The 24,442-nt window shown below is 41.0% G+C and overlaps 1 protein-coding gene across 1 annotated transcript in view; it reads left to right on the plus strand.

Moving 5' to 3' along the window:
* The window catches only part of LOC308079409 (dihydropyridine-sensitive L-type skeletal muscle calcium channel subunit alpha-1-like), a gene marked incomplete at its 5' end in the record, with an annotated part of 85,997 nt that overhangs the window by 34,877 nt on the left and 26,678 nt on the right, over positions 1 to 24,442 (plus strand). Inside the window, 15 exons of the mRNA XM_080420877.1 lie at positions 1,510 to 1,591; positions 2,173 to 2,333; positions 2,854 to 3,079; positions 4,298 to 4,415; positions 4,607 to 4,696; positions 6,938 to 7,058; positions 7,654 to 7,768; positions 10,284 to 10,386; positions 10,585 to 10,654; positions 12,493 to 12,625; positions 14,178 to 14,307; positions 15,113 to 15,172; positions 21,341 to 21,447; positions 23,128 to 23,215; positions 23,307 to 23,414. Coding sequence (XP_080277003.1) covers positions 1,510 to 1,591; positions 2,173 to 2,333; positions 2,854 to 3,079; positions 4,298 to 4,415; positions 4,607 to 4,696; positions 6,938 to 7,058; positions 7,654 to 7,768; positions 10,284 to 10,386; positions 10,585 to 10,654; positions 12,493 to 12,625; positions 14,178 to 14,307; positions 15,113 to 15,172; positions 21,341 to 21,447; positions 23,128 to 23,215; positions 23,307 to 23,414 — 1,712 coding nt within the window. The remainder of the gene's footprint in view (positions 1 to 1,509; positions 1,592 to 2,172; positions 2,334 to 2,853; positions 3,080 to 4,297; positions 4,416 to 4,606; positions 4,697 to 6,937; positions 7,059 to 7,653; positions 7,769 to 10,283; positions 10,387 to 10,584; positions 10,655 to 12,492; positions 12,626 to 14,177; positions 14,308 to 15,112; positions 15,173 to 21,340; positions 21,448 to 23,127; positions 23,216 to 23,306; positions 23,415 to 24,442) is intronic.

Raw genomic sequence — 24,442 nt, forward strand, 5'->3', positions numbered from 1 at the left:
TCTGTGCCTGCTGCCCTGCACTGTCGGATGGAAACCAGCACTTTGCCCCCGGGCATTTAGAACGTCCTACTAACTCCACCACATGTCCACAACTGAAGAGAAAACGCATGCTAAAGTTACGGCGTGAGTGGGAACTATCAAACACTTTGTTTGACAGCGTCACTGGGAATTAATAGCCTATAACGCAAACTGCAACGTTGGTGAATGTTTTCTGTGGCGCACAGGCAGCACATGGTGGTCTGTCAGATCAGACAGCATGCTCAGAAGAGCAACAGTCCCATAACATAATGTTCACGTCAGAAACACAGAACACCGCAGCAGCAGTGTCGCAGCCTCAGGTCTTTATAGCTACCCCAAGCATCTCCTGATTCGGTTTGGAAGATCTTGTTCTTAATCTAATCAATCTGATCATTTTTGTTGCGGATTTATAAGCAAATAGATGTTAAAGGGATAGTTCACCCCCCAAAAATAATCTATCGGTTAGTCACCCCATGGACACTTGAATTTGTGGTATTTTTTTGTTTCTGTCGCATTCCCTAAGCCAATCATTTGATGACCGCCATGCATTTAATATGAATCAATAGGCCTATATAGTGAGCATACAATAATCACATTATTCTTTTATTTATAAAAATAAAGATAAATCTATAGACTATTTAGTTGTTCTATTTGAGCATTTTGGTAAAAGTAACTAAAAAGTAAGAAGTAATAATATATTGCTCATGCTCAGACAATATGTAACAAGATGTATTACTTAAAAATGAAGGTAATAAGTAATGTATTACAAAATAAAAGTAACTTGCCCAACACTGTGATAAAATGTTATGGTTTTTTGACGAATTGAATACATTGGACCACTGTGGAAACAAGTCCCCAGGAAGTTTTTTGTATTATCCTTTTTCTATAGAAGAGCCGTATCATTCATTCATATCACAGCTGTAAAAAATTACCACACAGATATTGTTTCATTTGTGCTCTGACACATGGACATGATACTTTGCAAAATATTACTTTTATTTTAGCTTGAGCAATGAAAAAGGAACCATGTATGAATTAGCCTGCCCCAGCCCGTCTGATATCTGGCATAGATGGGCGGATTCAAAATCTCCGGCGAAAACATCCGTGGCCTCCCATTGGTTCACCGATCTGTGCACCCGCCTCCACCCCGCCCCGCGCCCCTCCTCCTCCCCCAATGTGCAGCATTGAGGGCCCTGACGTCACAACATTTGGAGCGACGCCCACTGCACTCTGGTTGGCTGGGGAAATGAAAGGTTGACTCCCACTTCCTATGCCAGGAATGTGAACAGCTTGGTCCAGTCTCTTATTTTTGAACAAAACGCGAAGGACAATAAAAGCCTGGAGATCGAGGCTATGTATGATGAATTAACCCCCAGCTGTCATAATTTCGGTGTGCGTGTGTGTGTGTGTGTGTGTGTGTGTGTGTGTGTGTGTGTGTGTGTGTGTGTGTGTGTGTGTGTGTGTGTGTGTGTGTGTGTGTGTGTGTGTTAGGCCTGCTTCCCTTGGAGGACGGCGGCTCAGAGGAGCTCAGTGTCAGTAAGATGAGCACAATGCAGCTGGTCATCTACTACTAGTTAGTATACTCTGATACTTCTACTCCATTACATCTCAGAGGGAATTGTTGTACTTTTTACTCCACTACAATTATTTGAATACATTACTAGCTACTTTGTAGATTTAGATTTTAGATTATTAATACAAAACATACATGTACAGTAGCCTATGTAATGTGACACCCCTCCCTTTTCTGTAAATCGTCTCTGTCGGGTGGAAACCTCATACTGTCCAAAACTGTTCAGCATAATTGTTTTTTTAGGAAACATAGCAGATCTACAAGCTTGAAACACGTTTCAAGCTTGTAGATCTGCTATTTTTGATGATTTGGTATGATCAAGTAGGGCATTTACTTTAAAAACATGGAACATTTGGAGATAAGAGGTTTCTGCCCGACAGCAACAAAACTTTGCTGTTACTGGAGCTTTTACCAACGTGTATTGTATGTCTTCCTGATGAATTGAGTACTGAGTATTGAATGGATGGAAACGTTTTGTGTCATCCTCTTAGCATCACTTTTGACTGTGCTACTTGTACTATTAACTAACTTGTTGACACAGTATTTAATCAGCCAATCAAAACTCTGTCCTCTCTGCGCAGTAAAAAGGCTCGTAATTGGAACCGCTTCCTTAGGCGTAAGTGTTGTGTCTACGTCAAGTCCAGGATGTTCTACTGGTGGGTGATCCTGCTGGTGTTCCTCAACACCCTGGCCATCTCCACCGAACACCACCAGCAGTCCCAGAGCCTCACCAACTGGCAAGGTAGGCACACACACTGGCAAAGTAGGCACACACACACACACACACACACACACACACACACACACACACACACACACACACACACACACACACACACACACACACACACACACACACACACACACACACACACACACACACACACACACACACACACACACACACACACACACACACACACACACACACACACACTGGCATGGTCACAATACTAACTGGCACGGTCACAATACTAACTGGAAAGGTAGGCACACACACTGGCAAGGTAGGACCACACTGGCAATGTCACCACACTAACTGGCGAGGTCACCACACTAACTGGCAAGTTCAGAACTCTGCCCATTTGTGATTTGTTCAACAACATCATAAATTGCTCAATGTTCATTTCACTCTGAGAGTGTACAAATGGAACCAAATGGACACTTACAGGTCTGTAACTCAGAGAGTGTACAAATGGAACCAAATGGCCCCTTGTGGGTCCGTAACCCTAACTCCTAGTGTTATGTCCCCCTCCCACCAGACAACACCAACAAGGTGCTGCTCTCCATGTTTGCCATCGAGATGTTCATGAAGATGTACGCCCTGGGCTTACCCTCCTACTTCATGTCGCTGTTCAACCGCTTCGACTGCTTCGTGGTGACCACCGGCGTCCTGGAGCTCATCCTGGTGCACATGGACGTCATGTCCGTCATGGGCATCTCCGTGCTGCGCTGCATCCGCCTGCTGCGGCTGCTCAAAGTCTCCAAGTAAGTAAGCAGTGCTAATTTTGACAGCACATTTTTTATGTAGTTTTTAGTCATAGTCTTTTGAATAAAATTCCATTTCGTTTTTGTCATATTTTAGTCATCTGAAATGTTTTAGTTCCAGTTTAGTTTTAGTTGACTAAATATCATATGATTTTAGTCGACTCGATCTACAGTTGATTTAGTCGAGTAAAATGTATTTTGGACGGGCCGTGATGGTCGTCGTAATGCCTGATTTATACTTAGCTGTGTGCCGAAAATTGCCGATCTACAAGCTCACAACGCGTCAGCGACGTGTTGTTAGCTTGCATAGATCGGCTATTTTCGGAGTGCGACACCTGCACACAACAAAGTATAAAATGACTTGACTTAGTTTTGCTCGATTTACTCTTCTCCACTAATCCCTCCCTAAATGTTTTTATTTGTTGATGACATTGGGAGCAAATTTTGTCATAGTTTTAGTCATCATAGTTTAGATTGTATATAGTTTTCGTCAGTGAAATAAAGGTAGCCAATGAACATTTTTCGTCAGAGTTTTAATCGACAAAATGAACACTGCTCTCTGCATAAAGTACGATTAGCTTTCTCCATGGACGCTTCTACTGAAGAATCTTTTGATGTTGTTGATCAGTAAATGTCCTTTGCTACAATTTTCTTTTTACCATTAAACATTAAAGAATTTTCCTAATGTACAGTAAATCGAATTATTCGAAGCATATGGCTTGCTGCTTAGCATAAATGAAAATAAAGACAATTGAAAAAGACAATTTATAATTAACAGATGGCAGTTTCCTTTCTTTCTTTCCTTGCTTTCGGGGGTGTAGTTCCAGACTCTGTATAGCATTCAGAGATTGTGGAATAGTAGTCTGGCCATGCGACACTAATGAATGCATATATGTCCATTTGATTGTGTGCATATAAACTGTTTGGTTGTGCTTATAGATACTGGACATTTCTCAGTAACCTGGTGGATGTATATGTTATAGATACTGGACATACAGTATCTCAGTAACCTGGTGTATATATACACAGTATGCTATAGATACTGGACATCTCTCAGTAACCTGGTGGATATATATGTTATAGATACTGGACATCTCTCAGTAACCTGGTGGATATATATGTTATAGATACTGGACATCTCTCAGTAACCTGGTGGATATATATGTTATAGATACTGGACATCTCTCAGTAACCTGGTGGATATATTATATGTTATAGATACTGGACACCTCTCAGTAACCTGGTGGCGTCGTTGCTCAACTCGGTGCGTTCCATCGCCTGCCTGCTCCTGCTGCTCTTCCTGTTCATCGTCATCTTCTCTCTGCTGGGCATGCAGGTGTGATGTATACACCTGCACTTATATACAGTACATACATGGATACACCTGCACATATATACATTACATACAGTACATGTATACACCTGCACATATATACAGTACATACATGTATACACCAGCTATATACCTACATTATCTGTATATATGTGCATGCGTTCATGGTCATCTTCCTTCTGCTGGAAATGCAGGTGTTTGGAGGAAAGTTCAACTTCCCCAACAAGCTCAAACCTCGCAGCACCTTTGACAGCTTCCCCCAGGCCCTCATCAGTGTCTTCCAGGTACGTTCACCATGCAAATTGATTGGCTGAAATAAGGCCATGTTCACAGAGAACACTTATGAGCTGAAGAGCGCTTTGGGTATCATGTCCATAGTACTCACACAAAGCGTGATGCCTGCACTCAAACCTGTCATCTGCGTTACTAGCACAAATAGCTGAAACAATGTAAACATGGACTTCTCATGGTTTTGGTAACGATTCAGAGTCGGTTTGTAAATGGTCAGAATGTAAAATACAATCAGGAGGATCACATGAGCTGTTTGCAGCTTGAAGCGTCCAGGACGCATCGCCAAACAATGCTGGGCGTTGAGAGCACTGAAGCGCCATGCTCGGGCGCTGGGAAGAGGAACGCACCAGCGTCTTTACTGGCCTAATTCCAATCTGCTCCCTTACAGACTCCCTGACTTCACGTGAAGTCCGCGAGAGCTTGAGGACTGTCCCATTTGAAATGGGTAAGTCAATGAGGGCTCAGGCAGAGCCCTTTCTGCACCCTTTCTGTAAGTCAGCATCGATGCAGACTTTGGCTAAAAGAATTACCCACAGTTCATAGCTTGAGGGCTTATAGGCGGACATTGGAATTGGGCCAGTATAGAAATAAGCAGAAGACTGGTGCTGCCAACTCAAAAGGCGTTCTCTGTGGACACTGCCCCTTATGGCCAATGGGAGATTCTTCCACGTCGAACAACCCTGTACTGATAGGGCGTTTTGTCTGAATGTGGTGGGTCTGCGCTGCACTTCACAGCCCCCTCTAGTGGTTGTTCTAGTGCCAGTCCCACCTCACGGGTAGGAGCTTTGCAGTCAAAATCGGAGAGGCCTCCTCATCTCGGGCCCCCTTCACATGCGGGGTTCCACAGGGATCAATCCTAGGCCCACTGCTGTTCTCCATATATATGCTCCCCATTGGTAACATTATTCGCTCCCATAACATAAACTTTCATTGCTACGACACACAACTTTACATTCCCCTCAAACCCGGTTCAGGAAATGTGTCACCACTTCTGGCCTGTCTCTCAGATATTAAACATTGGATGACCCAAAAATTCCTTCAGCTAAATGAGTCAAAATCTGAGATCATTTTATTTGGCCCCCCTAGCTCAACTCTCCACCTCCACTCACAACTCGGTCCCCTTTCCGCAAATGTCACACCTGCTGCCCGAAAACTGGGTGTGATTTTTGACTCCGACCTCACTTAATAGACAAGTAACAACAGTTGCTCAATCCTGCAAGTCATTTCTGTCAGCCCCCGACCTCGAAAAGGTCATTCATGCACTTATATCATCACGCCTTGATTACTGCAACTCCCTCTACTCCGGCCTTAGCAAGAAAGTCATATCCCATCTACAACTGATACAGAATTCTACTGCTAGACTGCTCACTGGTACGAAGAAAACGGGACCAAATCACACCCATGCTAGCTGCCCTTCATTGGCTGCCTGTGAGCTCCAGGAGTGATTTTAAAATGTGACTTATTACTTATAAAGCCCTGCATGGATTGGCCCCTACCTATATCTCTGATATGCTGTCCCCTTCTAAGTCTGAGCGCAGTCTTAGATCCTCAAACAAGGCCCTCCTTGAGGTCCATTTTACTCACCTAGTAACCCGGGGGGATCGGGCCTTCGCCGGCCGGGCACCTAGGCTGTGGAACGCACTGCCGCTGCAGCTAAGGTTAGCACCATCCGTTTAAATCACTTCTGAAAACCTACCTCTCTACACTAAGTGTTTTTCCTAATTCTAATTTTTATATGACTGTATACACTGTAATGTTGTTTTTCTAATTTTATGTTTTGCTTTGTTGTCTGTTGTTTTTATTCTTGCTCTGTGCAGCACTTTGGAACTTTGTTTGGAAAGGTGCTATACAAATAAAATTCCTTATCATTATCATTATCATTATCATTATCATTATCACTACGCGGCCCCTAAATCATATGATGTCCCTTTGCTCCACTGTAGCATTGTTGCTGATTCACGCTCATGCTTATTTATAGCTAGTTGTATGCCAGTATCGTGCACTGAACGTTGTGGATATGTTGCAACATGCTGTGAGCTTGTACTGTATAGATCTGCTATTTCCGGCACACGACACCTGTTTGAAACTACGTGTATAATAGGCTTTTGGTTAGGGTTAAAAGCACATGTGTGTGTGTGTGTGTGTGTGTGTGTGTGTGTGTGTGTGTGTGTGTGTGTGTGTGTGTGTGTGTGTGTGTGTGTGTGTGTGTGTGTGTGTGTGTGTGTGTGTGTTAGATCTTGACAGGGGAGGACTGGAACACAGTCATGTATGACGGCATCATGGCTCATGGAGGGCCCACCATGCCTGGCATCCTGGTCAGCATCTACTTCATCATCGCCTTTGTGTGTGGAAACTGTATCCTTTTCCAAATTGTACATTTTCCACAGTGGTGGAAAGTAACTATATTTCCAATTTAAGTATTTAAAATACTTTTACTTCTACTTTACTAGATCTCAGAGGAAAATATTGTACTTTTACTCTACTACAATTATTTGAAAACTTTAGTTACTGGTTACCCAAGTGAATTTTTTTTAATTTTTTTTTGTGCTAAAGTATACTTTTTACATTTAGATTTTTATTATTAAACATACATTAACCACTTAAGCTCTATATATATTTCGGCTATTTGAAAGTAGCCGATCTACAAGCTCACAATGCGTCGCATCGCAGCGCATTGTGAGCTTGTAGATCTGCTATTTTCAAATGATTTTATACATTTGAACTTGTGAAACGGGACATTCTGCATAATGAGTACTCTCTACTTTTTGTACTTTAAGTACATTTTGATACCAATACTTTTGTACTTTTACGTACTTTTTAAGTAGATTTTTAATTCTGGACTTGTAAAGAGTATTTCTACATTATAATATTGATACTTTTACTTAGGTAAAACATTTTAGTACTTTTTCCACCACTGTTGATAAGTTGTTGAACTTTAACTGTTCATCAGTCATCCTACTCAATGTGTTCCTTGCCATTGCTGTGGATACCTTGGCCGACGCCGAGTCTCTAACCTCCGCCCAGAAGGAGAAAGCAGAGGAGAAGAAACTCAAGAAGGCACTCAGGTAAAATGCAACGCTCACGCAGATTCCAGCCCAGAGCCGGTGCTTTGAGACTATACCATCCGGGCCTGTTAGGCTCAGTGAGAGATAGAGCAAAGAAAGGAGAACCTTTAGCCCCTTATCCACTGCAGCTTAAGTATCACCAAAGACCCCAAACAAACACTCTGGCAACCCTTAACGATTCATTAATCGAAAGATATATCGAAATCGAATGCCATACGTTGTCTTGTTTGTATCATCATGTTTTGGTTAATTAATTAATTAATTCATTCATTCATTAATAAAGGGTTAATTAATTAATTAGTTAATTAACCCTTAATTAATTAAGCATTGTGTTAGAAACCTGCATAAACTTTTGGTGTTAGCGGGTCAAATTTGACCCGTGATTTAACTCAGCCCAAAATACTAAAAAAATATTTATTTTCATTTATTTTTTTCTCCCACCCCATAGCTGACTTAAAAACGTTTTAAAATATAATTTTGGGTTAGGGTTTCATCTTTTAATATATCTCGTTTTCAATTAAAAAAATGTTAAAATTCACTCATTACATTTCCAATAATGAAGACAATGGATAATGATGTTATCTAGCTATAATAGACTAATATTAGAACACACTTCCAAAAAAGAAATAAAATAAATACTTGTTTTAGTTTTTTAACTTAAACAATTGTTAATATTATAGTAAAAATAGTGACATTAACTCTTTGACTGCGGACAACGCGATAACGCGTCAAGTGCTACTTTGTCCAGTTTGCCGTCGACGCGTTCGACGCGCTGGACGCGCGTTCATTGTTTAATCTCTGATTGCGCTATGCTGCTTAATATTCAATGTTATTCTCGAGTTCCACTTACTTCACGGACATCTGCATCCGGTTTCATGACCTGGATTCCGTTTCCGGTTTTTGATTCTTTTCCCCAGTCATTTTCGTCCAAAATAGGTAAATAAACGGTCTTTCACACGGTATGACGGACAAACGGACAGTTTCTCTTCTATAATCTATGGTCTGGGTGACGATCAGTCATCGCCGTCGTGTATCACATCGTAATTTTGGCGATCAAAACAATCTGGGAGGACGTCACATCCGTTTTCATGTTTTTCCCTGTCTAATCTATCAAGAAGGGTGAGAGAGACCCAACGACCTGATCAAGCAGTCATGTGCTGCTCTCTAGTGGCGGATTTGTGCTGGGTCTTTATATTATGTGCCCTTAAATTATTTTCATGAGAAAAATTCAAAATATAAAAATAAAAAAACACGAAAATTGCTGGCACTGGGGGAGTACTTTATGAAAATACTCTGGCAGTCAAAGAGTTAAGTGACGTTAGGGGTCAAAATTGACCCGTATACCTAGAAGGTAAAAAGTCATTTATTTTTCATAAACCCAAACTTTATTTTACTCCTAATAGCAAATGCTAATTGAGGACAAGTTTCTCTCACTCTCAAACATGTAAACATTGAATATTGACAATTTGGGGGGAATTGAGCCGCACTTCTCTGCCGGGTCAAATTTGACCCTTAACACCACATATTTTACTTAATTTTTTTGAGACCATCAGAATGAACTATACTACTATACTAACTATGTTAACTAGTTGTCTTGTTAAGTCGATACACTTATTTGTTTTAGCTCTTGCTCATTTGATTTTGCTATTTTGTCTCATCTGTTTAAGAAAGTAAGTAGGCCTAGCTGATATATTGCACTTTTACCCTAGCGCTAGGTATACTCTTGGTTGCTTGTTTCTGCAGAAAATGCACTTAAGACTTCTGGTGACTTCTGGGCGTGTTCTCTCCTCCGCGTCATCAGTGCCCACACCCTAGGTGGGGTTGGCGAAAGGGCCTTTCTGTGTGGAGTTTGCATGTTCTCCCGTGTCTCCTAGGGTAGGTACCCTCACAAAAACATGCAGTAATCCTGGTCACTATACTGCCTTCCCCTGGCCAGCCGGGGCGCCTGATGGAGGGGAAAGGAACTGGTTGGAATAACGTGTTCCTTCCACGCGCTACGTCCAACCAGGGAAACTCACCCCTGTCAGGTGACAAGAAGGTCAGTTGGCTCTCATGCATTGAAGGAGGCATGAGCTCGGCCCTGGCCTCCCTAGGTTGGCAGAGGGAAGGTAGTGCCCAGGATTACATAGACAATTGGCACTGGGTGTAAAAAATAGGGTTACAAAATCGTGGGATAAAAATTTAAGAAGAAGTTTCGTTCCCTACCTATGTTGAATGCACTTATTGTAAGTCGCTTTGGATAAAAGCAACTGCTAAATGACTGTAATGTAATGTAATGTAATGTAATGTAATTTAATGTAATGTAATGTTACTAAAACGGAGGTAATACATTTTGTTGCGTTAAAATATCTGTTTCTGAGGATAACATGAAGCCTCCAATAAAGAAATGTAGGGTACTTTTTACCTATTTAAACTTGAAAATGGGTAAAAAAAATACCCTAACACAATGGAAGGGTTAATTAATGAATTCATTCATTTATGTATGTCTTTGTTTTTTACTTTTTGTGTCACCCAGGGATAATATGCCAGACAAGGCAGCCGAGGAGAAAGCCATGCTGGCCAAGAAGTTAGCTGATCAACGGGCCAAGGGGATCGAAGGCATGCCCACCACCGCCATGGTACACACACACACACACACACACACACACACACACACACACACACACACACACACACACACACACACACACACACACACACACACACACACACACACACATACACACACACACACACACACACACACACACACACACACACACACACACATGCACTGTTGCTTCATCAAACCACATGTTTAACTTTCATTTCCGCAGCTGAGGATCGACGTGTTTGAGTCCCACGTGAACGAGATCAAAGACCCCTTCCCTCCTGCCGATTTCCCCGGTAAAGATCTGCTCTCTGGTTCAGCCTGTGTTACTACTGAAGCCTGTCATGCTATTGTATGAAGAGCTTTACCTTTATAACAAATAACACTTTGTTTTAACTAAAAACAATATCACTTACACTACCTTTGATTGATTGATTGATTGATTGATTGATTGATTGATTGAGTGAGTGAGTGAGTGAGTGAGTGAGTGAGTGAGTGAGTGAGTGAGTGAGTGAGTGAGTGATTGTTTGATTGATTGATTGATTGATTGATTGATTGTGTCATCACTTCCAATTTCACTAGTTTGATCTGTATGCTGTACTCCTGATTGGATACAATAGGGCATATAGTGGCGGCCATCTTGTGGTTCCACATAATAGAAAGCCCATTCATTTTTCTCATAGAGATTTCCAAAAATATGAATTAATTAATTAATTATTTTAAGCCTGGAACCACCACATGTGTATTGAAGAGCTGGAGAGACAGGGAACAAACACTCTAGCAAGGATAACTATCAGAATATAGAGATATTTACTTATTTAAGAAGCCAAGGCCGTAGGGCCTTTGGACCCTTATTGCATCTCTACACTTTATTATTATTCTTCCGCCGTTTTACGCATATTCGCCGTATTATCTCTACCATGCAGTCACTTTTTTATGAAACTCGGCTATATGGTAGAGGGCTATGTCAAGTGTCAGTGACATGAAAGCCACAACCATTGGCCAAATAATGCAAAACTTTGATCAGGTATAACTCATGCCCTGTTTGACCTACAGCCATGAAACTTCAATACACATGCTTCTCCTCATGCCTAACAACTTTCGTGGTCTGACCTTTGACCTCTGACCTTTAGATCTCCCACCATTTTGAACTAGATGAAAAACAGTTAAAGTCATCACATTTTTTGTAAAAACATTACATTTAATACAAATAGGCCTACTGAAGTAAAAGAACAGGTATTCGAAAAATACAATCCAATCCAATCCACTTTATTTATAGAGCACATTTAAAACAACAGGGGGCGGCCATAGCTGAGTGGTTAGTGAGCCCGCCTGGGGAGCCAGAGGCCCTGGTTGCCCCAGGTTCGATTCCAGGCCAGGCCAGCATATGTGTCGATGAAATGAAATTTGTCCCTGAGCAAGACTCTTAACCCCTAATTGCTCACAGGTTCTCATTGGAAACAAGACCGCAAGGACTTTCATGAACGACCTGTTAAAAGGAATTATCATTTTTTTACAGCATTGAACCAAAGTGCTGTACACTCAGTAAAAGAATATATATCTGCCCGACAGCAGAGATAGTATTATCTCTGCTGTCGGGCAGAAACCAGCTAACTCCATTTTTCAGGAAATGAAAAAACAAAACAAAAAGTGGAGTTAGGAGGTTTTGTCCATAATTGATAACAACAGCTGAATGGACCTCCAAGCTCACAATGAGGTTGGAGGTCAAAAGGGGGTGGAGCCTGGAGTCAGCAAAACCAGCTAACTCCACCCCCCTTTGGTGGACTTAGCTGGTTTAGCAGAAAGTTTGAGGATCCAGTTAGCTGGTTTTGTCAGAAGAGCTTTTTACTACTTTTCATAGGTTCAATATTTTTTTAACCAACACACAGACGTAAAGGGTGTTCAATAGCACTTATTTATGAAAAAGAAAAAAACTGAAAAATGAAGTAATTAGCTGGTTTCTGCCAGACAGCGACGATACAAAAAAATACTGAGAGTAAAACAATAAACAGGGTAAAAACACATACTGTACAATAGCGGGTGCAACACATAGACACATTGCCTAATGGAAACATCAACACTTAAGTGCAGCTCTCAAGAAAATGTACGTTGTTTACTGTCCACCACTGCTTAGGGGACGATGAGGAGGAGGACCCGGAGATCCCAGACAGCCCCAGACCTCGTCCAATGGCAGACCTGCAGCTGAAAGAGGAGGCGGTGCCTATACCAGAGGCCTCCTCCTTCTTCATCTTTGGCCCGCAGAACAAGTGAGCAGGGCGCTGGTGTGGCTGTGGTGCTGATCATAGCATCCCTGTATGGTGCTGATGATAGCATCCCTGTATGGTGCTGATGATAGCATCCCTGTATGGTGCTGATGATAGCATCCCTGTATGGTGCTGTTGATAGCATCGCTGTATGGTGCTGATGATAGCATCCCTGTATGGTGCTGATCATAGCATCGCTGTATGGTGCTGATGATGGCCTCCCTGTTTGGTGCTGATGATAGCTTCCCTGTATGGTGCTGATCATGGCATCCCTGTATGGTGCTGATGATAGCATCGCTGTATGGTGCTGATGATAGCATCCCTGTATGGTGCTGATGATAGCAGAGACCAGTTGTGGAGTACTCAGATATTTTTCTTAAGTAAAAGTAACAATACCACAAGTAAAAGGCCTCAAAGTGTTCAAAATGTTACTTGAGTAAAAGTGCAAGAGTATGGTCATCGAAATATACTTAACGTAACAAAAGTAAAAGTACTGAAATGTTTGAAAATAGCAGATCTACAAGGTCACAACGTGTCACGATGTGACGCGTTGTGAGCTTGTAGATCGGCTATTTTCACATAGCCCAGGTATAAGATAGGGCTAAAGTGGTTAATGTATGTTTTATAATATAATAATTTATACCTGCAAAGTAACTAGTAACTAAAGTTTTCAAATCATAGTAGTGGAGTAAAAGTGCAATATTTGCCTCTGAGATGTAGTGGGGTAGAAGTAAAAGTATTGAAAATTGGAAATACTCCAGTAAAGATTTTTTTTTAATACTTTACTTAAAAGGTTGAGTTTATATCGCATTATAATGCACTTATAAGGCATTATAACAGTCGTTATAAATGTTTATAATTATGTATGACAACTTATAACAACGTTTATAACGTATTATAATTGTTAATTATAAACATCTATAACAAGTGTTATAATGCCTTAGAAGTGCATTATAATGCGTTATAAATGTGATTATAATGCATTATAGACGCAACCTTTAAGTAAAGTGTTACCGAAATGGTACCTTAAATTGTACTTATGTACAGTACTTGAGTAAATGTACTTAGTTACTTTAAAGCATTGGCAGAGACACATCCCTGTATGGTGCTGATGATGGCAGAGGTGGACATGAACTTTGCAGGGTCGTGTTTGGTAAAAAACAGACAAGTCTGAAGTATCTGCTTCTAGCATCGGTTTGTTCTGAGGATATTTTTCATTCAAGATTCAATATTTAAATTATTTGCGTTTTCTGAGCTTTTTAATATTTTTCCTGGTCTGGTTGTTCATAAACCTGATTGTCTGGGGGAAGTAGTTATTTATCAGCCAACATAATGATCCTAAATTATTATTTGTTCATTTTTACACAAAAAAACTATACATATTTACAGTCCATATGGAAATTCTTCACTTCCAAATAGGTATCGCCAGACACCTAATTTGGGCCGCTTGTATATCCTAGATCTTATTCTTTCAATCAATGACCAAATGAAAGCCAAAATGTATACGAAAGTTGAGTTCCCATCAGTTTGAACAGAAAACTCTCTCCTCATGCAGATTCCGCAAGCTGTGTCACCGCATCATCAACGCCACCACCTTCACCAACATCATCCTCCTCTTCATCCTCCTGTCCTCCGTCTCTCTGGCTGCTGAGGACCCCATTGACCCCATGTCCTTCCGCAACCAGGTGACCGACCATCTGCCCGATCACATGTCCTGCCGGCGGCCCTGTGTTTGGGGCGTGTCTTTATAGCTGAAAGTTTTCAAAAATAGCCCGGGCCTGTATGCTTAAGGTGAAAATAGCCAATCTACAAGCTCACAACGCATTGCATTGTGACACGTTGTGGGCTTGTAGATCCACTATATTTGCCGTACGACAGCGTCATTCGGCGGTGTATAAATCTTAAGTGGCTTAAGAGGTTAAAGAGTGTACATGCATTTATATTTTTTTGGGGCGGTGTAGCCGCCCCTATAAGTGGGGTTGGGACACCTCATTAGTATTAGTTTCCTGCACTGTGATTGGCCCAATTGGCCCACTTTCCTGTACTGTGATTGGCTGACTCTATTGGCTGACTCTATTCAGCACTGTGATTGGCTAGCGAGACACATGATGACATTAATAACCTATAAATAGGATTATGCACTTCCAAAAATAATTTTTTTTTGGAAGTGAGCTTCCATCACTATGATGACCACTGTGATGACCACACCGCCCACTTCACACTGGGTGTGATTTTTATTATGTATTTGTTTATGTATGTATGTATGTATGTATGTATGTATGTATGTATGTATGTATGTATGTATGTATGTATGTATGTATGTATATTTATTCATTTATTTATTCATTTATTTATTCATTTATTTATTCATTTATTCATTCATTCATTCATTCATTCATTCATTCATTCATTCATTCATTCATTCAGAAGATTCATAAGTTGACTCCATCTTACATGTAATTCCGTTTATGTCTTAATGAATATGCGTAGATCCTGGCCTCTGCTGACATAGTGTTCACTTCAGTCTTCACAGCAGAGATTGTGCTCAAGGTAAGAGCATCCTTTTTTACATCACTGTATACGCTGGCCACATACAGAAAACATGTCTCACACGGTCAATATGACACATACAGTAAAGGTGTCGAATGCATGTGATTTGCATACAAATGTCAGGGACATTTTAGCAGTGGTGTAAAGTAACTGACTCAAGTACTGTACTTAAAGGGTAGTACTTATGTACTTATTTCACTTTAAAAAAAACTTTGGGTCATTTTATCATCTACTCAGGCTTTTGTGAGCCCCCCAGACCGTTTTTAAGTTGCTTGATTCAGTATTTAGATATTTGATATTCATTTTATCAGACACGCCCCCTCCCTATACAAACCCATTATAAAGTCAAACTCCATTTTTAGAATGTTAGATTAATCAAAAACACCCGTCCTTGCTTCTGGTAACTCACCCTGCCCTCCTAATACGCGAGGGGGCCGTGTTTTTTTCATAACTTTTTTCTACATTGCAGTATTGATACGTTTACGTAATAAGTAAAACATTTTAGTACTTTTTACACCACTGAAACCAGGTAACGGGTATGTCACCTTTGGAAACCAGGGACTACAGTTATGTTCAGACCCTACTAACAGTATAGTGGTTATATGGTTGCGATCCTTTAAGGTGAAACAAAGATCGCACTCAGGACCAGCAGTGTACAATAATCTATCAATACATAAAAGAAAAAGCATAACATCCTAAAATGCAGTGAATTAAAACTGAGCAGCATTAAAACAGCAGCATCCAGCATTTATCAAAAACAGATAACATGGCAGCATGACATACTATATAACAGCACAGCAAGGCAGAACATGCAGCGAAAGTGAATTTATTGGGGCTTTGATTTTAACGATTCCCTCTTAACTCATTAAATGAAAAAAAGACTCTATGCTGCCCTTGTCAGCGATTTCCGAGTGTTTGCACTAACCCACGGGTGGGCAACTTTGATGATGGAGAGGGCCACTATATTTCCACTCTCACTCCAGAGGGCCACATTGCATATACTGTCGGGCAGAAATCTCCGTATTTTAACTCGCCATTCTATGTCACACAAAAGTAGCAAAAATTGCAGATCTACAAGCTCAAAACGCGTCGCACTGTGATGTGTTTAGAGCTTGTAGATCTGCTTTATTTTTTTGCTATTTTTGAATTGGAAATATGGAAGCATTTAGTTATACTTATGATAACTTTATGAACTTAAATAAAAATACATTGGACATTAAAAAGACAATAGAACTTTAATACTAGTTATTAAGATACTAATATAGACTTAAGTAATTAAAGCGGGTCATGTTAGCATGTTTGGAATTGTAACAGCTGAAATCAATAATATATCAGTATTCCTGTTACGAACATTCAGGGCATACTCACCCATACTCGCCTATCCCCATAAATGGAGACAAAGTCTGACAGTATAGAATAGCTAGAAAAGGAGATTCCTAAAACATACCTAGCTCTGACATCAGAACACTCCTTCTAGAAACCCCATATACGGAGATAACCGGAACCATCCAGGACTGACATCATAGTCCCCGGTTTGGGCATGACAGAAATAGCCAGCTCCATATGTGGGAATGCCTGACACCACCTGACATCACCGCCGTGATGTCAGGAGCCACCCTCAGTGGTATAAAACAAGCCGTATGTCAGGGTTGAACTAATCTCATCATCGGCATTAGACCCAGTCTTAACCCTTCCAGAGTGAACCACATAGACCCAATCAGGAATAGCTCATCAGACAATCCAGTGTCCTCGGCGACGCTCGAAGATCATCTTAACTCTCTCCAGAGTAGCAGGAGATTAGCTGGCCTTACAACCCAGTTAATCACAGATGGCATATTCAGGACGACTAGCTGGCCTTACAACCCAGCTAGGCCTTCACAGTGGCTCTTGAGTCCGGTTCTAAACAATCAGCCGATTATAAGTGTTTCAATTCCCATATTAACCTGTGGGCCGCATTTAAGTGTAATTAGTGTGGTTGCCCTAACAGGGCAACCAGACTATAGTAATCCTCCTGCTTTATTATTATTATTCATGGAGATAAACAATAGTTTAGATCGTCTCTCCTCCCACAGTTTATTTTTCCCAATTTAGTGCTATATGTCAAAATGACCGGCTTCATCGGGAATCGTGTGCTTGTATTTTGCTAAGAGATTGGTTGCATAGTTTTATTGATATTGATTTATTAGTGCATTAAATTTCCCCATCCACTTCAATGAAAAAGTGACAAAACTCAAATTCAAAATTTTTCTCAGAAACCGTAAGAGCTAGAGTTACCAGATTTGGAGGGGAGGTTCATAATTTAGTCCAAAATTATTGAAAAAATAATTACACTAATCGGCCACATGGTGGCGCTATAACAGCCCCCTTTACGTTTTGGCCTATAACTCTTGAACCGTAGGTAGTAAAATCAAAATTTATTTTTCCCTAGATTCCTTGGGTCATGACGCAACTCCCCATATAGGCCACGCCCATTTGCGTCAGGATAGATTTTCCGCCATTTTGAATTTTCTTCAAAACACACTTTTAGCTCCTCCTCCCACATATTTTCGTCAAATTTCACAAAAATCGGTACACATGATCTATGGACCCATGCGATAATCTGGACCGAAAAAGAATTTGATAGTCCATACCGTTTGTCCGTAAATGGCTTCCAAAGTTAGCGGGAGGGGTCCGTTTTACAAAAAAGCCCACAAATCACGAACAAAACGTCCAGTCAATCCCAAATTTAAATCACATGTCAAGTGTGGTTTACTCAACAAATCCCCAAAAGAATTTCCACTTTGATCCATAGGGGGCGCCACAAATGCTCAAAATGTAACCGTTTGATGCAAAAACCTTATTTTGGGGGGATCAATCCTCTCAAAATGAAACGCAAGTGATCTCAGGAGTTACGTGACAATGTAATTGGCACAGCCTCCGACGGTATTTCTCCCAGTGTATTCCTCGGGTCCCGGCGGCAGCGACCCGCGACTGGCGTCGGTGCAACCACACTCTGCAATTGCCCTGAATTGCGACGCGTCTAGTTTTTTACTGTTATTCAGACAACATGAATACAGGTGAAACGTTTACTAGTGTATAAACAGATGACAGGCTTTCTGTTCGTTTGGGATAGTTTGCCGCACATAAAAAAAATATGATTTCAGCACAAATCACATATGACTCAGATTAACTCAAATCTGATACAGAGTTTACAATTCAATCATTTGCGAGTCACCATTTATGATGTTACACATCACTGACAACAATCAGCAAGAGCCAGTAAGATGCACACACACAGTTACAGCCTTCACTCCAGGCCACCGTAGATCTTACAGTGCAGGTACCAGGCCTGGAATTTCGTCATTTTAGGGGCAATAAGGCCACTTGGCCTTTTGTGTTGTAATTTTTTGGAGGGCACAAAGGCCAAAGGGCAGGAAGGCCATCAAAAAAAAATAATGTTAGTCCAAAAATGATTTTTAAGTCCACAGAATAATAATGAATTTAACTTGAAGGTTAAGGATGATTTTAATTTAATATAAGATAAGAATAGTATAACTATCTGTGAAATATAACCCATTTATTTCACAAAATAATGTGTTGGCAAATGACCAATATTTAGTTATATAGGTCTCAATATGTCACATTCAGCCTTGGACTTCACAGATTAGAGATTTTATGTATTTTACCCACAAGTTATTTTCATTCAAATGAAATGTGATTGAACTTGCACTAATAATGACTTTAGTTGATTTTTCACTCTCTTGATTATTAATAATTACAGCTTGTAGATTGGCTACAGAGCCGTGCGGGAGAAATGCGGGGCCCTGTGCGAACTCGCGCGTGCGCGCCCCCGTGCGCGCCCCCGTGCGCGCCCCCGTGCGCGCCCCCGTGCGCGCCCCCGTGCGCCCCCCCACCATTTTGGCGGTTTTGGGCGGATATTTCCGAGTTTTTTGTGGTTATTTGCGGTTATTTCTTTTTATAACTTTTTTTTTTTTTTTTTTTTTGCGGGGCTCCCCCAAGCGCGGGGCCCTGTGCGGCCGCACCGTTCGCACTACCCTTGGCACGGCCCTGATTGGCTATTTTCCACCCGACAGCGATAATATATAGCCAATTATATGGTTCTGTGTCAGTATATGAGTCAGTTTTAGCATATTTCATTCTAATTGGCTACTATGCCTGCCTATGAATTTTATGATCTGCCCTGTTGCGCATTCTGCACAGCAGTACAACAGGTGAAAGCAATTCACTTAAACGAGGACTGTGCTGTGCACCAAAAACTGACTAAAACTGTCAAATTCTAGCTGCTGAAATAAACTTCCCATTTAGATCATTGTTGACAAACGAACAGAACATGGATGTAGTTTGCAAAAGGATTATTTATTTCTTGTCCATCAGAGCGGTGAGGTCACTCTACTTTTGTATAATATCGATAGCCTAAACTTTTAATTTGTTTGCAGTTATTCTATTGCTTGCTTTATATTAAGATGCTGTATTTTATCAGATGTATTCATCTATATTTTGCAGTTGAAAAAAACATCGGGGCACATCGGTCTGTAGGATTACGGAATCTCTCTCTCTCTCTCTCTCTCTCTCTCTCTCTCTCTCTCTCTCTCTCTCTCTCTCTCTCTCTCTCTCTCTCTCTCTCAGGCTGCGTTAGATTGATCTCTTGTTTAGCCCGGTAATGCTTTTGTGTCGTATTACACTGTGTTGCGGGATTCCGACGGTTCATACGAGGCTCAAAATCAAACCTACCTACCACTGGTCATGTTGTAGGGGCGCAGCTCAACCAAAGGGACTGGTGTCTAAAAAAAAAACTGTATTGACAGGAAAATTGTGCAGAGGAAAAACTGTGTAATCAGCTGCTTGCTCAGCTGGGGCACAACGGCCACTGTAGCCGTGAAGGCATGTCATTTTTCGAGGGGCACACGGCCAATGAGAGGGGCAACGACTGGCCATGGCCGTCGTGGCCGCCGTGAAATTCCTGCCCTGGCAGGTATGCTAGTTTCTCCGCAATGTGTACGCCGATCGCTTTAAAAGACGTAGGGGGGTCTTGTAGACTGAAAAAAACACCAAAACACGTCAAACCCGTCAACGGCGGTGTGGGCTTTGGAAAAAAACACGTCAACCACATCAATGGCAGAGATTGAGTTACAATAACGGTCCCATTCCTTAAAAGGATTCTAGGTAACTTTTAAAAATATTTATATATATGTATATTTTGAATTTTTTCCCCTCTATCAGCCACTATATAATGATGCTGGGGTGTTTTCCTGCATTGAAACACAGTCCTCTTTCTGAAATCCGTATTTTACCTATTTATGTTTTGACATCCGGGTACCCGGGATGTAAATGAAATGAAGTGCATGTGCGCGCGTCCGTGCGCGTCCGTGTCCATGTCCTATCAGCGTCCTCGCTCAATCAGGTGGCAAGTTCGAGTTAAACCGTATGGAACCGAGTGCAGCCGACAAAAATGGAACGAGCGGCCATTTTCTCTGTCCGCTGTTTTTGGTTTCGGTTTTAAAACTTTAAAACGCTCTCAAACTTCTTTCTTGAGGCACGGAATTTACTTTTAAGATATCGTTTGGATAGAATTTAGTTGTTTAACTTCATATATGTGGTCAATTAATCATGACATAGCCTATTTAAAAAATAATAATCAGAGAACCGGCAGGCGCGGGCAGTGACACGTATGTATCCGAATAAAGCAACCTATTTTCGGCATAGCCCCTTCAAAAGTCCCCTTGCGTTATATTTGCTGGTGGCGGGGGAAATGAGCTACATGTACTGATTGGCTGAAGGGGAATGAACTGCTGATTGGCTGAAGGGGTTGTCAGTCAACGGTACTAATCCAGAGAATGTGTTTGACAACAGTTTTTTTCTTTTTTTGATCTCTGAAGTTGCCTTGAACCCCTTTAATGGTTCCCTTTAACGATTCCTAGGAGGTTTCCAAGTGGTCCCTTACAGGTCTGTAACTCTGAGAGAGTACAAAAGGAACCAAATGGACCCGTAACTGATAATTGTATAGCAGACGTGAAATACACATACCAGCAGTACAGTGTGATAAAAACAGGTTCCGGAAACGGTTTCAAAATGTTATGGAACCAATTCCGGTTCCTCAATGTTGGATCCGGTTCCTCCGGTTCCAGATCAGAACCCTAATGGTGGTATTTTGCCTCTTTCTGGTTGCAGATGACCACTTATGGAGCCATCCTGCACACGGGCTCTTTCTGCCGGAACTCCTTCAACATCCTGGACCTGTTGGTGGTCAGTGTGTCTCTGCTCTCCATGGGCATGGAGTAAGTACTGGAGCACACACGCACGCACGCACAGTGAATGTTCATGCAGTGCGCATTCTTTTACACACACAAATCAAACACCAGAGGTCACTGTCATTGCAAGAGACCATTACCACAATGTTCTTTAGTGTAAAGGCAGGACAACATTTTAAATGCTGGATATCCTCACTGTCTCGCAGAAACCAACTCAAATTTTCAGCTTTTTTCAACAAAAAAAAATCATGAATCAGTGCTATTGAACACCCTTTACGCCTGTGTGTTGGTTAAAACAATATTGAACAAATGAAAAGTATTAAAAAGCGCTTCTAACAAAACCAGCCAACTCCATTGGATCCTCAAACTTTCTGCTAAACCAGCTAAGTATACACCAAAGGGGGGTGGAGTTAGCTGGTTTCGCTAACTCCAGGCTCCACCCCCTTTTGACCTCCAACCTCATTGTGAGCTTGGAGGTCCATTCAGCTGTTCTTATCAATGATGAACAAAACCTCCACTTTTTGTTTTGTTTTTTCATTTCCTGAAAAATGAACATTTTGGAGTTAGCTGGTTTCTGCCTGACAGCAGAGGTATACAAATAATGTGAAAAAAAGACAAACCGTACTTAACTTAAAAATGGGCATATTTAATTTAAACATATTTAATTTGGCATTAAATATGCTTTATAAATGTTGGAAATAGGTGTTTGAACAGTTACATCTGCCCCGTCCCCAATTCATTCTTGATGTCAAAGGGAGGTAGTCCACCCTGTTAATCTCACTTAAACTCTTCATAAACAATTACAAGGATATTTATATCATCAATATACAATTTAACGTTTTACAGTAGAGAGGCTTCCAGATATTTGCAGATATATCTGGTTTTGAATGCTATTTAACACTTCCTCCACTTGTGATGCCAGACTGAGCAGTTTAATTTTTCTACCTGTAGGGTCACCTTTTTAAGTGTATAACGTGTTGTGAGCTACTTTCCGTTATTTTCTCTTAATGTACAGCTCCAGAACAGGGGATGCAGAGTTAGGTTTTAATTCACAATGAAGCAAAAATAAATGTATCACATGGGGATATACACTATTCTATTCTATTCTATTCTATTCTATTCTATTCCAATTGTGACAACAGACAACCTGCGGCCTGAGATCATCGGGCAAAGCGCTGCTTGTCATTTCAAAGTGTCAATTACTAAACTAAAGGGCATTTGCGATTTGAGCTCCAACACTCGGGAATGCCCTGCCCCAAAAAAAAGCCTCGCTTTTATATCGCTTTTGAAAACACACCTTTACAAAGATGCTTTTAACCCCCAACTCTGGCAGTTTTAATTTGTCTTTTGTTATTATGTTTATTGGTTTATGTCTTGTGTTGTGTGATTTCTTCTGCTAAGCATTTGTGACTTTGCTCTTGAAATGTGCTATACAAATTAAGTTCATTATTATTATTATTATTATTATTATTATTATTATTATTATTATTATTATTATTATTATTATTATTATTATTATTATTAATATTAACAGTTAATGTTGTGTCCTGTTTAGGTCCAGTGCCATTATGACTGTTGTGTCCTGTTTGTATAGGTCCAGTGCCATTATAAATATTGTGTCCTGTTTTTATAGGTACAGTGCCATTATGAATGTTGTGTCCTGTTTAGGTCCAGTGCCATTATGAATGTTGTGTCCTGTTTTTACAGGTCCAGTGCCATTTCGGTGGTGAAGATTTTCAGGGTGTTGAGGGTTCTCAGGCCTCTCAGGGCCATCAACAGAGCCAAAGGACTGAAGGTGAGTTGGCTCAGAATCAAATCCCATGCATTAATATTCATATAACACGAATATAACACTAATAATGATGTGATTCTTCCTCTCTGTGTAGCGTGTGGTCCAGTGTCTGTTTGTGACCATTAAGACCATAGGGAACATCGTGCTGGTCACCATGCTCCTGGACTTCATGTTTGCCTGTATCGGAGTCCAGCTCTTTAAGGTGAGATGTTTCTACTGTACACAGCCAGTGTTGGAAAGTAACTAAGTACATTTACTAAGTACATTCTAATCTAATATAATTTCCTTTCCAGTATGCAACGGCTCTGTACTTTATAGTTTAAAGCGACAGCTTAGGGCCTGTCTAGTATTATAACCATGTTTATTACATGGCTTGGTTGAATGCTTGATTCTGATTGGTGTGTTATTTCTGGATAATGGCCGCTGAGCTCTATAACAGACCTCTGTCTAATCAAAGACTCTTATGCCGTATCCAGCCATGTAAACAAACGCACAATGTCATTTACAGCTAAACATCGCTCTCAAGAATGTTTCTTGAAAACAGCGCCGAAATATTGTAGCCTGGAAACCAGACGAATCCACCAGTGCAAAAAAAACAATAATACCCTCGGCATATTAGTCTGGCCCTGCTCGGTTGTGATTGGATTTCGCTGTGAAGTTGTGGGTCACCAATCAGGAACCAGTATGCAAATATGGGGCGGGTTTATTACCAGAGGCATTTTTTTAAACCCGCCCCTTGGAAAGGGGTGAGTGTACCTACTGTGTCCGGTAGGTACACTCACAAAAAACATGCTGTAATCCTGGTCTCTATACTGCCTCCCCCTGGTCAGCTGGGGCACCTGATGGAGGGGAAAATAACTGGTTGGAATAACGTGTTCCTTCCATGTGCTTCGTCCAACCGGGAAAACTACCCTCTGTCAGGTGATAAGAAGTGGCTTGCTTGCTCATTAATTGAAGGAGGCATGAGCTCAGTTATGGGCTCTCCCCAGGCTAGCAGAGGGAGAGTAGCGCCCAGGATTACATAGGCAATTGGCACCGGGTGAAAAAATGGGTTACAAATATCGTGGGATAAAAATGATTAAGAAAATCACTGCAATGTTGAGGTTGAGGTTAGGGGGGTGGCTGTTGTACCATGACATCACCATACGTCACTGGAGTCGGTCAGCATCCAAACAAACTATAACTCCAACTGTACATTTAAAAGCTTTAAATCTAATGATAGGAGAATGT

This window comes from Gymnoscopelus braueri (genome assembly GCF_963280865.1).
Source record: "Gymnoscopelus braueri genome assembly, chromosome: 3".
NCBI classification, from domain to species: domain Eukaryota; kingdom Metazoa; phylum Chordata; class Actinopteri; order Myctophiformes; family Myctophidae; genus Gymnoscopelus; species Gymnoscopelus braueri.